At 43.5% G+C, this 15,230-nt stretch overlaps 1 protein-coding gene across 1 annotated transcript in view; it reads left to right on the top strand.

Annotated features, from left to right (window-relative positions):
- The window catches only part of RRBP1 (ribosome binding protein 1), a 65,471-nt gene that overhangs the window by 41,703 nt on the left and 8,538 nt on the right, over window positions 1-15,230 (top strand). The window contains exons 8-17 of the mRNA XM_029072405.2: window positions 2,649-2,802; window positions 3,404-3,542; window positions 5,486-5,664; window positions 5,949-5,986; window positions 8,112-8,202; window positions 9,056-9,148; window positions 12,013-12,105; window positions 12,211-12,291; window positions 12,486-12,575; window positions 13,766-13,858. Of these exons, the coding sequence (XP_028928238.1) occupies window positions 2,649-2,802; window positions 3,404-3,542; window positions 5,486-5,664; window positions 5,949-5,986; window positions 8,112-8,202; window positions 9,056-9,148; window positions 12,013-12,105; window positions 12,211-12,291; window positions 12,486-12,575; window positions 13,766-13,858 (1,051 nt within the window). The remainder of the gene's footprint in view (window positions 1-2,648; window positions 2,803-3,403; window positions 3,543-5,485; window positions 5,665-5,948; window positions 5,987-8,111; window positions 8,203-9,055; window positions 9,149-12,012; window positions 12,106-12,210; window positions 12,292-12,485; window positions 12,576-13,765; window positions 13,859-15,230) is intronic.

The raw sequence follows: 15,230 nt of genomic DNA on the forward strand, positions 1-15,230 counted from the left end.
AGACTCCATGATTTGCCAGCTTTTCTGGGTGGGCTTCTGGTCTGGGCCAGCTCCCGAAGCACTGTTGGGAAGGAGTTGGTCAGTCAGTAGTATTTATTGGACACTTAATGTGTGCAGAGCACTGTATTAAGCACTTGGGAGAGTACAGTACAACAATAAACAGATACATTCCCTGCCCACGGCAAGCTTACAGTCTAGAGGGAGAGGCAGACATTAATAGAAAGAAATAAATAACAGATATATGCATAATGCTGTGGGACTGGGAGAGGGGATGAGTAAAGGGAGTAAGTCAGGGCGATGCAGAAGGGAGTGGGAGAACTCTGTGTGTCTGGTGTTTCCTTTCCTTGTCACCTCCCTCTCCAGTCCTTTCTGGAGCATCTTGAGCTCACAGGGTGGCTTCTAGTTAAACCCGTCAACCTCGACCCAGTCATTGGCCAAAGCTGCTGCAGATGTCAAGGATGGAGATAGTCATCCAAGCAGCTGAGTTTCTGTAGTTACTGAACTATTCACTCTTAGTTAGCCAGTGTGCTGAGTTGTCCGCAAGTGGTAGTGACTCTTTGCCCCTCTCCCCTTCCAAGAAGTGGCACGGAACCGACCGTCTGAAAATACCACCTATCAGGGGATGCGTCTCATGGCTTGGCAGATAGCTTCCCTGTAGCATCTGCAAGTTTATTTTCTTTGGCATCTCTAAGGTCATCTCAGCAGATTTAAAATAAATGAAAGGCCATTTCTTGCTTTGTGTACTTTGTTACTGTGGAATACAATAGATGTGAGAAGAAAATTCTTCCAAGCTGGAGTTCTGCTCTGGGCCTGTGGTTTTGCTACTTCCTTTTTCATTGGTCACGGCTTTGAAGCAGTTCTGTTCTGTCCCATGAACACATATATGCGCATACATGCTTCTTTGCAAGTGGAGCAAGACCTTAGGTTGAGGAACCCTTTAGCTCATCTCACTTGCTGAGATGAGCCTCCCAGCGAAATGTAATGAATCAGAACCAAAAGTAAGGAAGAGGCACTTTACCCTACAGTTTCAGGGAGGAATTTATTCTTCAATCGATTGCTGAATGCCCCACTCAGGACCAGGTGCTGTTCTGCAGAACAGAGGCTACCAAGGCTGCCCTCAAACCATAAAACCTAATTTTTTGCGAGAGACCTCAAAGAGGCCATGAGGCTCAGCTCTCTGCCTCTCTGCAGGACCAGCCCAAACCTTTGCATTCCAGGAAGTAGGCTATCTTTTGTGTCTTTATAGATTTCCATGGGTATAGGCCAGGTGAGTGGGAGAGAGGTGGCAGAGGTGAAGTGGAGAGGGGTTGGTCAGCTGTAGAAAGTGACAGCAGCTTTAGTACAGACATGCAGAAAGTGTATGCTGTGGTTGCGCTGCAGTCTGAAAAAGGAATGCTAGAAGGGAACAAGCAGTAAATTGCTTTTTTTTTTTTAAAAAAAAAAGGTACCAGGTGGTTGGGCCATAGTGGCAGCCAGAAGGAAGGCCCCAAATCAGGAAGATGTTTCCCATACTTTCGGTGCCCTGGACAGCTGCTGAATTTTTGGTATTGTAGGATTTCCCAAGATAACCTGTGTAGAAAGAGGGACCCTGGCACCTGCCGCTCCAACATTCAAAATCCTCTATAGAACCAGGGAAATTGATCTGCAAATGCAGCAGCTTTTCTATTTGGGAAGAAAAGACAATGTCTGTGGCCGAGTTTCTAGTCTATCTGTCTAGGTCCTTCCAGGATGGATTATTGGAAATATTTTTACATTTCACTTTTTTCTTTAATCCATTCATCCCATCCAAGTATATTTCCAGGTTCATATACTCTTATTCAGAAATACTAAAAGGAGACCTTTAACTTGTTGACTCTTAGGACAGATCTTTCACTTTCAGACAAAGTAGATATCCTAGAGAAAAATAAAAATCTAGGAAGTCTAGCTATAGTAATCTTGTAGTCTTTAGGTGCCTACTGTGTGCTAAATTCTGGGAAAAAATTAATGGGGCCCTGGCCTTCAAAGGGCTTAAGAGTAAGGGAGAGGAGGTAGTTGGAGACAAACATGTAAGGAAAGATGAAAATATAAAAATGAGAGACAAGGGTGCTGGTGAATCCAACAGTAGTATCATGGGCATCATGCATGGCTAGAGGAGCTGACTTGTGGCAAGTGGACTAGTTGTGTATTTCCACTTCCATCACCAGCTGGCATCTGACTTTTTTTTTGATATTTTGGTAGGAAGTCCTCCAGTCTGACTGGAATTTCATATTTGGGGTCCAGCATTCCATGGAGGTTGAGATCATTGGGTTTGGGATGTTATATCATAAATAATAATAACAATGATATTTAAGCATTTACTACATGTCAAGCACTGTTTTAAGTGCTTAAGTTAATTGCAAGTTAATTATGTTGGACACAATCCCTGCCCCATATGGGGCTAACACCTCAAATAGGAGGGAGAACAGGTATTGAAACCCTATTTTACAATTGAGGAAACTAAGGCACAGAGAAGTTAAGTGACTGGCCCAAAGTCACACAGCAGACAAGTGGCGGAGCCAGGATTAGAACTCAGGTCCTCTGACTCTTAGCCTGGGCTGTTTCCACTAGGCTGTGCTGCTTCTAAGCATGCTAAATCTGTGCTAAACTCATGCTGTGCAACTATTTTTCAGACAGAACGCTGAGTTGGCAAAGCTGCGGCAAGAGTGCGGTAAGCTCATGAAGGAACTGACTGACAAAACCCAAGCCATGCAACAGGAAGAGCAGCTGAAAAAGAATCTGGAGATAAAAGCTGTAGCCTATGAGAAGCAAATCAACCAGCTCCAGGTCATTAATGTGGCTCCTCACCCCTGTTCTTAGGCTGCTATGTGTCAGAGAACACACACTATAACATTGCTTTGTCAAAGATCCGGATTCCAGTTTGCGCACTGGGTCCATCTACTCAGAATTTCTTGTCCCTTCCAGGCAAAGGGAATGCTCATTCTTGATTGCTTTTTGTGTTAGGGAAGATCATCTTTTCCTACCACAAAATGTTAGGATAATTTCTTCAACTAATTTTCTTCAGCAAGGTTGCCAGTGTGCTTTAAGCTGCATAAGGTAAATGAGGGTAAATGCAGCATTCCGATGAGGTTTACCTCAGGTTGACTCCTCACTTATTCCCTCAGCCCTTAACTTAGCATCTGTCCCTCAACTCCCTGAATATTGCAGTTTAATTTTTGTAAACCTTTTTCATCTTTTCATCTTAGCTCAAAGCCTCTGTTCCGCTTGCCCGGATGAGACTTAAATAGTCGTGCACATGCATAATGATTTCTGAGATGATTCCAAAGCTGACCAGTGAATGAGTAGTGACCACATGGTCCTGTTGGTGAGGTAAAATATCAGGTAGGCAGGTTTGGGAATTCAGCTCTCTCCTTTCCCTTTTATGCAGGTTTCTCAAAAGGAAACTGAGGGTACCCTGCAGAAGAGGCTGGAGGAAGTGAGCATGGAGCTGCGCAAATCCCAAACCAGCTGCAGAAATCTGCTGGCAGAGGCAGAGAAAGCCAGAGGAGAGCAGAAGAACATTGCTGGTTAGGAAACATTTTCGTATGTCTGTACACACCAGATAACATGGGTGTGAAGAGGAAACCAAGCCAGATCTTGCCTCCCTTTGATCTGGCAAGGCTCTTCATCCAGCCCTAAGGTGGCCATTGGCCATCTGCAGGCCGGGGGAGACCCAGGCAGAGGGTTAAGCTGGAGGCTGGGACTCCTGCTTTCTGGAATTTGTTTGTGTTGGAAATCAGGCTGGAAGTAGGTAAAATGGCGGAAGTCATAGGGACAGCTGCCAGGGTGGGTCAGTCACCTTGCCCTCTCCCATCTGGGTCCCCACCCCTCCGATCTATGCCTGCTGCCCTGGGTCCTAGTTTCCTTGGGTCACCTGAATTGGAAGTCCTGACTTGCTGCGTTCACGCAATCTTTTTTTGTTTTATTTGTTTCTAAGTTGCCGAAGCTGTTGTGACTATAATTTGTGTGTCAAAAACATACCAAAGATCAGGGTACTAAGATGGTGTTGCCTGTGGTTTAAAAACCTGAAAACCTTTGTTTTGAGTGTGAGTAGCAAGGAGATGGGGGTGGGAGGGAATTTTGCCCCTACAAAGAGGATGTGAATGAGCTTTCCTGCCCATTGTGTTGGAGGAGGCTCACAGGTGCAATAGTCAGGCACCAAGGAACCTGTTGCAATGTGAATTAGAAGTGGCTGGTTTAGTGGATAGAGCACAGGCCTGGGAGTCAGACCGGAGTTCTAGTCCTAGCTCTGCCACTTGTCTGCTGTGTGACCTTGGGCAAGTCACTCAACTTCTCCAGAACCTGTTACTTCATCTATAAAATGGGGATTAAGTCTGAACCTCGTGGGATGTGGACTGTATCCAGTCTGATTACTTTGTCTCTACTCCAGTGCTTTGATCAGTGCCTGGCACATAGTAAGCGCTGAACAAACACCATTAAAAATGGTCCCCTAGGGCACATGTCAGGGCTGAAGCAGACACTAAGACAGACACCTGCTGGTGTTGGGAGGACATGAGCATTTAGCCCCGGAAACAAAAGAAGGGTTGGAAAGGTAGTAAGAGGCAAATTCCTAACAGGGCAAGGAGTAAATTCCTTGTGCAGGGATCACGTCTACCAACTCTCTTATATTCTCCCAAGCGCTTAATGCGGTGCTATTCACACAGTAAAACTCAGTAAATACCATTGATGGATTGATCGATTGAGCCCTGGACTTGCTGTGTGACCGTAAGTCACTTCTCTGTCTATTTCCTCAACTGCAACATTGGAGATTCAATCCCTGTTCTCCCTCCTACTTAGACTGAGCGCCCCATGTGGGACAATCCCTGTTTAACTCATCTACCTCAGTGCTTAGAACAGTGCTGGACACATAGTAGAAGCTTAACTACCATTAAAAAAAATTGAGTTGAGTATTTAATGAGGCAGTGGAGAGGCTGCTCTGAACAGGCGTTAACAGTGGAAGGATTTAGTCTTCATGCTTTGGTTTTGGCTTCTTCTCGTGTATGTGGGGCCCACAAAGTCCATCTTGTTATAATTTCGCTGATTCTGGGATAACTATCAAACTTTGCCGTAGGGAGTGAGTCAGCTGCTGGTGGGAAAAGTGGAGTAAAGAGGCCATCCGAGCATTCCACCTCCTGAGCCCTCTCCTAAAGTGACCTTGAACCCACAGGGGAGTTGGTTTCTAGGAAATCTTACGAGTGAAATCTCCATCCCTGGGGGTCTGGGTGCTTTTCCCTTCCTTAAGAACCAAACTAGATGAGTTTTCCAGAAGTAAGACTTTGAGTCAGATTGATGTTCCAGGATTTGGCTACTAGCTCCGGCTTTAAGAACTAATTAAATCCTGTGGGGTGAGAAATGCTACAAGACCCATGTGCTGTAGCAGCATGAATGCAAAGCAGGACAGAAGGGTATTCTTCAGCATGTAATCTCCTCATTTTTAACCAGTTCTTTTTGCCTTCTCTTCCCACTACAGAGTTACACAGTAAATTGCAGTCCTCAGAAAAAGAGGTGAAAAGCAAGTCTGAAGAGCTAAGCCATCTCAAAGGAAAGCTCTCTGAAGCCAGTTCTGAAAACGCACAGCTTACAGAAAGAATTAAATCCATTGAGGCCCTCCTGGAAGCTGGCCAGGCTAAAGCAGCCAAAGATGAGCAGGTCAGCCTGCTTCAGGCTTTTTTTCTTGATTAAGCTTCCTTCCTTCAGAAGGAATTGTGAAATAAGTGAACGTCTCCTGCTTTTGCTCTGATCTCACCAAGCGAGAAGTGCTTTGTAAATTCTAGTTCCTTTGACTTCCACCTAGTTTGGGGCCAAACTGAAATGACAAAGCTAATCATTTCCACCCCTTCTGTTGGGCTGTTCCACACAGCCAAGGTTAGAAGAAAATGGAAAGAATAGATTTCATGATAGATAATAAATGCACGTTTTCTTTCTAATTTTAGGCCTCTTTCCAAGCAGAGCTGAACCAGCTGCAAGCAAGGTAAGATCAGCAAAGTTGAATGACCGTCTTGTTCAAGTTGAACCTTCGCCAACTCTGAGATTGTAGCAGATCCAGCTCTGTCTGATAGCACCAAGAGCATTGACATTAAGAAATGTTTCAAATGAGAACTGAGAATCTTGGGAAGAGTATGTCTTTGGAAACTGCTGTTGGCTGAAGGAAACTGTTGTAGTGAGAATAAATCAGAGTTACCTTCCCCACTCTTCAGTGTTTCAAGGGCAGTAACAGTTTTACCTGGGAGAGATGATTGTCTATCTCATTTTATCATCCACTTTTGTGGGGATGGAGGATGAGCTGGTTTTAAAAAAAAGTTAATTAGCTGGCAGATATTTTGTACCTTGCAAGTCTGGATTGTAACATGAAAGATTAGTACCGTGCTTTGCACACAGTTAGCACTCAATAAATATGATTAATAATTAGTAATAAGGTTGGAAAGCTTGATGAGAGGGTTCATTGTAACTCCTACTTTAGCTAATCTTTGATTCCCGAATCCCACACGAGACTGGACAGCCATGATCTTGATTTCCTTTCACTAGTCAAAAGTGTAGTAATCTGAAAAGATTTAGGACTTGTTTTTATGCAGTAGGATTCCTCTCTGAAACTTTGTTTTGTTGTGGTGTCAACAAGCCAACAGACCAATACTACATTCTTTCAATAGTAGCACTCAAAAATATTTTTAAAAAGAGTCCAAAGAGTCCTTTAGTCCCTTACTATTTGTTTTTGTGTTGCTAAGAGCCAGCAATGACTTCCTGATAGGCCCCCCCCAAACAAATGTAGTCTCAGAGGGCGAATGGTTTGTTATCACTGGGGATGAGTGTATCAGAGCTAACAGTCACAGAAGTGTTTACTTTGCTCAGAGAACAAAGCCCTCTCATCCATATAAGTCCATTTAGGACACTGCATATTTCCTGCACCTCTGGATACAGATGTATTCAATATGTTGTTTCAACACCGTTCTCTTATTTTGGCCATTGCTACTAGATGAGTCACCCCTGTTTGAGTTGTGTGCTTCCTTCTGAGGCAAAACTGTGTGTGTGTGTGTGTGTGTATCTGTGTTAAGCATGCTCTTTAAAAAGCAGCTGAAGCTTTGTGGGAGGACATGGAAGGGTTTCAGAGCCCCTGCCATCCATTGCTGTCTTCCAGGATGGAAAATGGGATGTTGGTTTGCTTCTGTAAAGTCAAAATTTTTGGTTAGTCCTACTGGTGTCTGGGATAGGGACTACCTTTCAATAGAGCAAGAGCTTGAAATATTGACTATACAGATAATTTGAAAAAAATGCTTCAACATCTCCCGCTCTTCTCCGCTGAAGTATGACTTTGAACATTGTATCATCAGAGACTTGGGAGAAATGAACAAATCAGCTCTTGCCAGTATCTACAGTGAATCAAGCAAGGGGCCGGAAATACAATCTTTCCTCTCTACTCCTCTCTACTTCCTTTCTACTTTGCCTTTCAGTTCCCGGACTTTCTTGAGAATCTGTGTTCCTATGGCTACTCAGAGTTGCACTGTTTATAGAAATGAGGACCTGTAGGAAGGGTGGAAGTTACTAAGTGTGGGTGAAACTTTGTGAATTGTGTTAAAACATTTTGTGGAATTTTCAACTTATATAAAAAAAAAAAAAAGAAAAGAATTCTGTGATGTATGTTTGTGAAGATCAGCGAGGCAGTCAGCTAGGAGGAGGAGGATAAACTGTCCTAGCACTGTTTGGGAACTGGGGACAATATTAGCCAGGTCCTGAAGCCACCATGAAGCTTAGCACAGTCCCTGAGCCTGAGAGATATATGGCTGTGAGCTAGCCAGATTTCAGGAAAAATGGAAGATATGACTCAAAGCCTTGGCATTGTCCTAGTTCAGCCCCTGCTGCTCCCAGCCGTCAGATTTACCTGTGCTTTGACCTAGGTGTTAACTGACATGGTGCTCACTTGCGAAGGGAGAGGTTTGGATAGGATGAGAGAGGAAGGGGCCAGAAGGTCCTCAAGAGGCATCCTGAGCCAAAGAGATGGTCACTGATATATTTTTTCCATTGAGATGGCAACTACTTCAAGCAGATCCCAGCGGGATTATGTGGTGGCTACTTGGTAGTGAATGTGGGGCTTTCTCTTTCAGGCTGCAGGAGAGAGAGGCCCAGTTGTCTACCTTGGAAAAGGAAGCCACGAAGCTAAAGGAGGCCATTGAACAGGAAAAGACAAAAAACAATGTGAGTGTATCAGTGGTAGCCCCTGCTGCTAAGTGGAATCTGGGACATTGGAGGTTGGCAGGATTAATTCATGCCCAGAATGTATCAGGACCCCTGGAGACAGTCATTCAGTCAGTTAATCAGTTGTATTTATTGAGCGCTTACTGTGTGCAGAGCACTGTACTGAGCGTGTGTGAGAATACAGCACAACACAGACAAATTTCCTGTCCACAACAAGCTTGCAGTCTAGAGGGGGAGACAGGCATTAATATAAACAAATAAAATTGCAAATATATGTATAAGTGCTATGGGACTAGGGGGTGGGGGGATGAATAACAGGTTCAAGTCAGGGTGATGCAGAAGGGAGTGGAAGAAAAGGAAAAGAGGGCTTAGTCAGGGAAGGTCTCTTGGAGGAGATGTGCCTTCAATAAGGCTTTGAAGGTGGGGAGTGTAATTGTCGGATATGAAGAGGGAGGGCGTTCCAGGCCAGAGGCAAGACTTGAGCAAGAGGTCAAGATGGAGATGGGCTCTAGAGTGGAGCTTCTTTAAAAAGGATTTTTCATACTTTGCCCACTTGTAGCTGAGTGTGGAGCACCACATTAAGTCAGTACCGAAGAGTTCATGGAGATTAAAAATTTCCAGACAGTGACAAAGGGAAATCTAGTGAAATGATGGCATTGAGGTACTACTAGAAAATTGGTTAGGTTCTTTTGTGGCAAGATAAAGGTACCTGCTGTCATATTAAGAAGAATAAATATGTAGCTTTCCAGTCATCCTCAGGGGAAAAAGTGTCATGACATCATTATAATTTGTCTGTGTCATTGAAGTACATTAAATTTTGTTTTCATTCTTCTTTCTATCTTTCTCCTTTCAGGACCTCCGGAAGAAAAACTGGACAGCCATGGAAGCTGTATCTTCAACTGAAAAAGCTTGCGAGGAGAAGCTGAGTTCTTCAACCAAAGCCAAGGTCCCACTTCCTCTCTGACTTCTAATAACAAAATACTGACAATGTTTGCCCATTTAGTAAAAACCCACCCCAAATTCCAACTCTCTTCCAAAATGGTGCTTAGAATTTTCAGTAAGCTTTGCCTTTGTATACCACATCCTTCAAGAAACAAAGTCTCTGCGAGTACTATATTTTCTTCTCTTGAATGAGATTTTTTTCCACTTTGTAAACATTAAGAGTTTAAGCTTCAGTGGGCTCTTGAGAAACCAATACAGAAACTCTGCTAATGTTAAAAATTCAGTCAACCTCTCAACAAAATCCAATACAGAATCTCTAACAGCCAATATATCATCTTGCTTTGTGGTATAGTATGATTTGAATATGGTCTGCAACACTGCTGAGAGTGAGTTCAGTTAGGTCTGACACTCAGTGAAACAAAAGGAGAAGCAGTGTGATCTGATGGATAGAGCACGGGCCTGGGAGTCAGAAGAACCTGGGTTCTAATTCTGGCTCCACCATTTGTCTGCTGTGTGACCTATAAAACGGAGGCCAAGACTGGTAGGCCCATGTGGGACAGGACCGTATCCAACCTGATTAGCGTATATCTACCCCAGCACGTAGAAAGTGCCTGGCACTGTAGTAAACACTTAAGAAATACCCATCAAAAACGCATTTTAAAAAAGCCACCACATTAATAGAAAGGTATTGGAAGAAATAGCATTAGCCCCTTCTATGAGTTATTCTCTTTCCAACTCTGTGAATTAGTTTTTTACCCTTACTAATGGAAAAGCCCACTTGACCACAAAGCTAAAAAGCAGCTTTAATAAATCAGATATGAACTGTTAGTCTTTTGAAGATGTCAGAACAAATGCCGTTATGCATTTGTTTCTAAATGTTAAAATATTTGCCATGGAAAATAAGTCAGTGCTCAGATTATATGGAGGAGTTTCAGAAATTTACTAAAAATGGAAGAATGCTGTTCTTATCAGCTACATAAATGTTCAAACACTCTTAATCGCATACACACAACTTAATCCTAGTTTCTTGTGTATTTGTGTTTAAGCATTTACAGTCAGTTCTTTTTAATCATGGGGTTTGGGACAGGACTTGTGTCCACTCTGATGATCTTGTATCTACTCAGTGCTCAGCACAGAGCTTGGCACTTCGTAACTGCTCAATAAATATCTGAATTATTCAAAGACACTTGCTTTACGGAAAATGCATGTGATCCTACTCAGGCCTAGATTGTACTACATTTTATTTTGAGTTTGCAACACAATGTGTCCAGGCAGGAATGTTGTCAGAAGAGTGTTCCCTAATTCTGTGTTTTCCTCATTGTACATTTCGGATAGAATGCCAACACACTAAATGGCAGAACTGACTCTATATATTAGTATTTATTAAACGCTTACAAGGGCTCAGTACTGTGGAAGATATAAAATAATCATAATGGACACAGCTCATTGCACATAGAGAACTCAGAATCTGGGGTAAGCTATGTGCTTTCCCTATCTCCATTTTATTGATGAGAAAGCTGAGACCCAGCAAGGGCTTTGCCCAGCATCACACAGCACACTAGGGGCAGAGCAGGGGCTTGACTACAGGTCTCCTGATTCTCTGTCCTGTGTTCTTTACATCAGGCCAGATGTCTTGTGAGCTGCATGTATCTTCCACAGTTATCTTGCACTTGGATCTGTGACCATTGGACATTTGATTCACTCCAACCCCGCAGCACTTATGTGCTTGTATTTAAATTGTATTTTATAAATTATTTATTCATATTAATATCTGTTCCCCCTCTAGACTGTAAGCTCATTATAGGCAGGGAAAGCGTCGAGCACAGGCTTGGGAGTCAGAGGTCATGCGTTCGAATCCCGGCTCTGCCACTTGTCAGCTGTGTGACTGTGGGCAAGTCACTTAACTTCTCTGTACCTCAGTTACCTCATCTGTAAAATGGGGATTAAGACTGTGAGCCTTACGTGGGACAACCTGATGACCCTGTATCTACCTCAGTGCTTAGAACAGTGCTCTGCACATAGTAAGCACTTAAATACCAACATTATTATTATTACTCTTCCAAGCACTTAGTACAATGCTCTGCATAGTAAGTGCTCAGTAATACCCTTGATTGATTTACCTAACTGCCCTTTAACCACATGTATCTACCGTATATACGTAACTGCCCTTTAATTACATGGAAAAACGTATGTTATATGCTGCATGTTTGCATGAAAGCATTATTTAAATATAAGGCATTATGGATTACATGTATTGTAACCTTTTTTTAATAACCCATATGGCAGCCTTGTGAATAGATTCCCTGTAGTTCATTTGAGGACAGACTTGTCCTCAGTGGTTAAGACTTGCCCCCCTGCCAGAAGCAGAGCTGCGATTAGTGTTGCTATTGTTGATCTCACTGAGCCACTTCGTTGCCCGTGACTAGATTAATTCCCAGGGTAATGGACGTCCATGCACACCAAGGCTTGCTGCTGCTTACAGTCCCTCTAGACTGTAGCTTGTTGTGGGCATTAAATGTGTCTGTTATATTGTACTCTCCCAAGCGCTTAGTACAGAGCTCTGAGTATAGTAAGTGCTCAATAAATATGATTGAATGCATGCTGCTGGGTCCCGCGGAGGGGAGGGGAGGTGTGGGGACAATTGGAACCCATCTGGAGATTTTTGCATTGCAGTAAACACTAGGGAAAGTACAATACAATAGACACGAGTCCTGCCCACAAGCAGCTCACAGATATCCTTCCTTCCCATTGAAGAGTTGAGATGTACTTTCCTTTCAAAATTAAGTTTGAACAGTAAATCCCCTGTAAATGTGCCCAAGCTACATCATCGTCAATAACTCACCATGCACTTACCGCCTCTCCTTTCAGGAAGAAACAGAGAAACAACTCCGCTTCATGCAGACACAAACGAAAGAGCTGCTGCAGTCTCTCTTTCCCCAGGTCACTGTAGCGGCACAACAGGTAAAAACGAAGGCCACACTCGGCAGACCTGAGACGGAAATGATTTGAATCTACTGGGTGCCCTCTGTCTGGTTTTGACTCATTTCTTTTTCGGGGGCATTTCAGGGTTACGGTGGATGGCTGCAAGAGTTCAAGGAAAAGAGCTGTGAAATTCTGAAGCAGCAGGCAGCTGAATCAGAGTCTTTGGTGAGTTGGTGTCTTGAGGATCCTGGTTTCTTCCCTGAAATTTTTCTTGTAAGGGTGATGTGAGACGAGAGACAAGCCTAAAGGGTTCGGGTGGCTTTTTGATGGAGGAGGGTAGCGGGAGCCATTCCTTTGGTGGTAGCAGTTGGTAAATATTCAGTGGTAAAGAGAAATCTTTCCTCTTTTCACCTTTACAGGACTTAGCCCCCAAGTTAAGAGAAGCAGAGGAAGCTCAAAGCACTTTACAATCAGAATGTGACCAGTACAGAACCATCCTCGCAGAAACGGTGGGTTTAAACCCGCCCCTGTGTGTGACAGTGGGAACGCTAGCTGAGGACTCCCAATGGTGTTACCTCCTGAAACAGAGGCTCAGAGAATGCCGGGAGCCCACAGTGCTGTCTGTGAGGCAGGGGCCTTCAGGACTAGGAACTGGGGGCATCAGGAGGAGGAAAAACAAGTGATTGTATTCCCAGGGGGAAGAACAGGGAACCCTTTTAATTTATGTGGGAAAGAAGGCTCAAGGGAGAATGAAATAATTGTGGTGTTTGTTCAGCGCTTACTTTGGGCCAAACACTCTACTAACCACAGGGATAGATACAAAATGATCGGGTCCCACATGGGACTCACGGTGTCAGTAGGCGGAAGAACAGGTCTTGAATCCTCATTCTGCAGAGAAGAAGGAGACTTGCCAAGATGACACAGCAGACAAGAGCCGGGATTAAAACCCAGGGTCTCCGACTCACAGGCCTGTGCTCGTTCCATTAGGCCACATTGCTTCCCTAAAACGTATCTGTATTGGCCGGGAAGTATCGTGAAACGTTAGTTGAGGAATCAAAGAGAAGGGCAGGGTTAGGGGAAGAACTCTAAAGTAGGAACCATAGGCAAAAAAATGTTTGGGGCCTTCTAGACTGTATGGCAGAACCAAGTTTTGGGTTTGTAAGAACAGAAATTTTTTGATGGAGAATTAGAGCCAGAGTTTGCTTTAGGTCAGTCATTTTTAAAAATAGTATTAGGTGCTTAATATTAACATTAATCAAGTTAAATCAGTTTACAAGTCTATTTACAAGTTAATCAAGTTGGGCGCAGTCCCTGCCTCAGTGGGACTGACATCCTAAGGAGGAGGGAGAACAGGTATTGAATCCCCATTTTACAAATGAGGAAACTGAGGAATCGAGAAGTGAAGTGACTTGCCCAAGGCGCAGCAGAAGGCAAGTGGCAGAGCTGGGATTAGAACATTCGTCCTCTGACTCCCAGGCCTGTGCTTTTACCACTAGGTCACTCTGTTACCCCTCTCTTTCACTTCAAGCTTAGTGCTCTTGTGGCTTCTTGGGATGGAGCAGGCAGTGGCAGTAGTGATCTATGGAGAGAGCAGTCAGCCACTAATCACCTGAAACAGCACCTCTGGGGCACTTGCACTGAAATGATTGAACTGGGTGGGCATAATTCTAACAAGGAAACGAACTCTTTGACTCAATAGGAAGGCATGTTGAAAGATCTGCAGAAGAGTGTTGAGGAAGAAGAGCGTATATGGAAAACAAAATTATCCGTTTCTGAAGAAGAACTGCAAAAGGTAAATGTTTTAGTTGTCGTCTTGGCTGATACCTCGTGACCCCTAACTCTGTGCAGGATTGAGGGCCAGATTCTTATAGGTCTCTTGGGCAAAAGCCCTTTCTAATCAGTTTGAGTTGCTCACACCTTGGCTAGTCAAAATCAGCATCGTTTTTAGGCCTTTCCAGATGATGACCTTAACCAGAATAATAAAGCACTTTGCAATTCAATTGCTCCTTAAATCCAAAGAAGTAGGTTAGGTTGGGAATCATAAATCATCCTAGTTCTATGCCAAGCTTTATAAGTAATTGTGTGGATTTTGTTTGTGCATCCTAACAGAAAGCCAACACTAGATTTGAGTCCAGGTAGAGACTACTTTTGAGGCAGCAGACTCTGTCATCAGTCCTCTTTAGTAAGATCTGTTTTGTGTAAAGTCTTGGTGAACTCTCATTTATTTTGATTGCCAAAGAGATATACTGTAAAACACCCCGTTTGTGGCCCGCAGAAGTAGACTAGGGTAACATCAGGGACCCGTGGTGGGAAGATCATGCTGAAGCAGGTGGAATGTCAATGTTTTTCCTGTAAAATTTCTGGCTTATTGTTATTGTTGAGCTCCCTAAAGTTCTTTAGAACAAAATAGGTCCAATCCAAGAACTGAGTTTTTCTGCTGGATGGCAGTGGGGAAGAATTCTGGAATAGGAACACCTTTGTTCCTGAATTTATTAAAAAAAACCCAAACCACAGTGTACCTTCAATGATCAGTACTTAATGGCATTTATTTCAAAATAGCAAGGAAACCCCAAACTCTTTAAATTAATATTCATTTGTTTGACAGAACTTCGGAGTAATTCTAGGTTAGTCAAACTTTTAAAATAGGGACAGTTATCACCACAGGGAAGCAAGGTTGTTCTCCACGGTCCAGGTCTGGGGAGGTTTCATATTTTTCTGAGGTTCCCTCTGTGACTTACATTTCCCATTTGTTTCAGATTGAGGTCCTTTTCACCCCAGTTTTCTAACCTTCTGTTTTGACTATGTCACCTGTATTTTTTCCTCTGGGAGGGGGCTGCTTTCCCTGGGTAGGCTATGGGAAAGGAATGACTAGAGCACTGTAACACCTGTAGTCCATCCTTTTATCCCTCAGGTTTTCAGTCTAGAGAAAATGGGTACTGAAAATTGCAGGGGTGGGGACAGATAACAAGTAAACCTCCTCCGCCTTGTACTCTCAAGTCAGCATGTGCTTCAATCCTTTCTTTCTTCTGCAGACTTAAAACAGTTTCTCCTGAATGGTAGCCGTCTCTTTCCTTTGACCCTCTTTTGGCAGTTTTTTCTTACCTTGCGTCTTCTGCTCCCCAGCATTCTCCTTCTTTGTGTTGGTTCCGTTCCCCCTCTAACAT

The sequence above is a fragment of the Ornithorhynchus anatinus genome, chromosome 9, assembly GCF_004115215.2.
Source record: "Ornithorhynchus anatinus isolate Pmale09 chromosome 9, mOrnAna1.pri.v4, whole genome shotgun sequence".
Lineage (NCBI taxonomy): Eukaryota > Metazoa > Chordata > Mammalia > Monotremata > Ornithorhynchidae > Ornithorhynchus > Ornithorhynchus anatinus.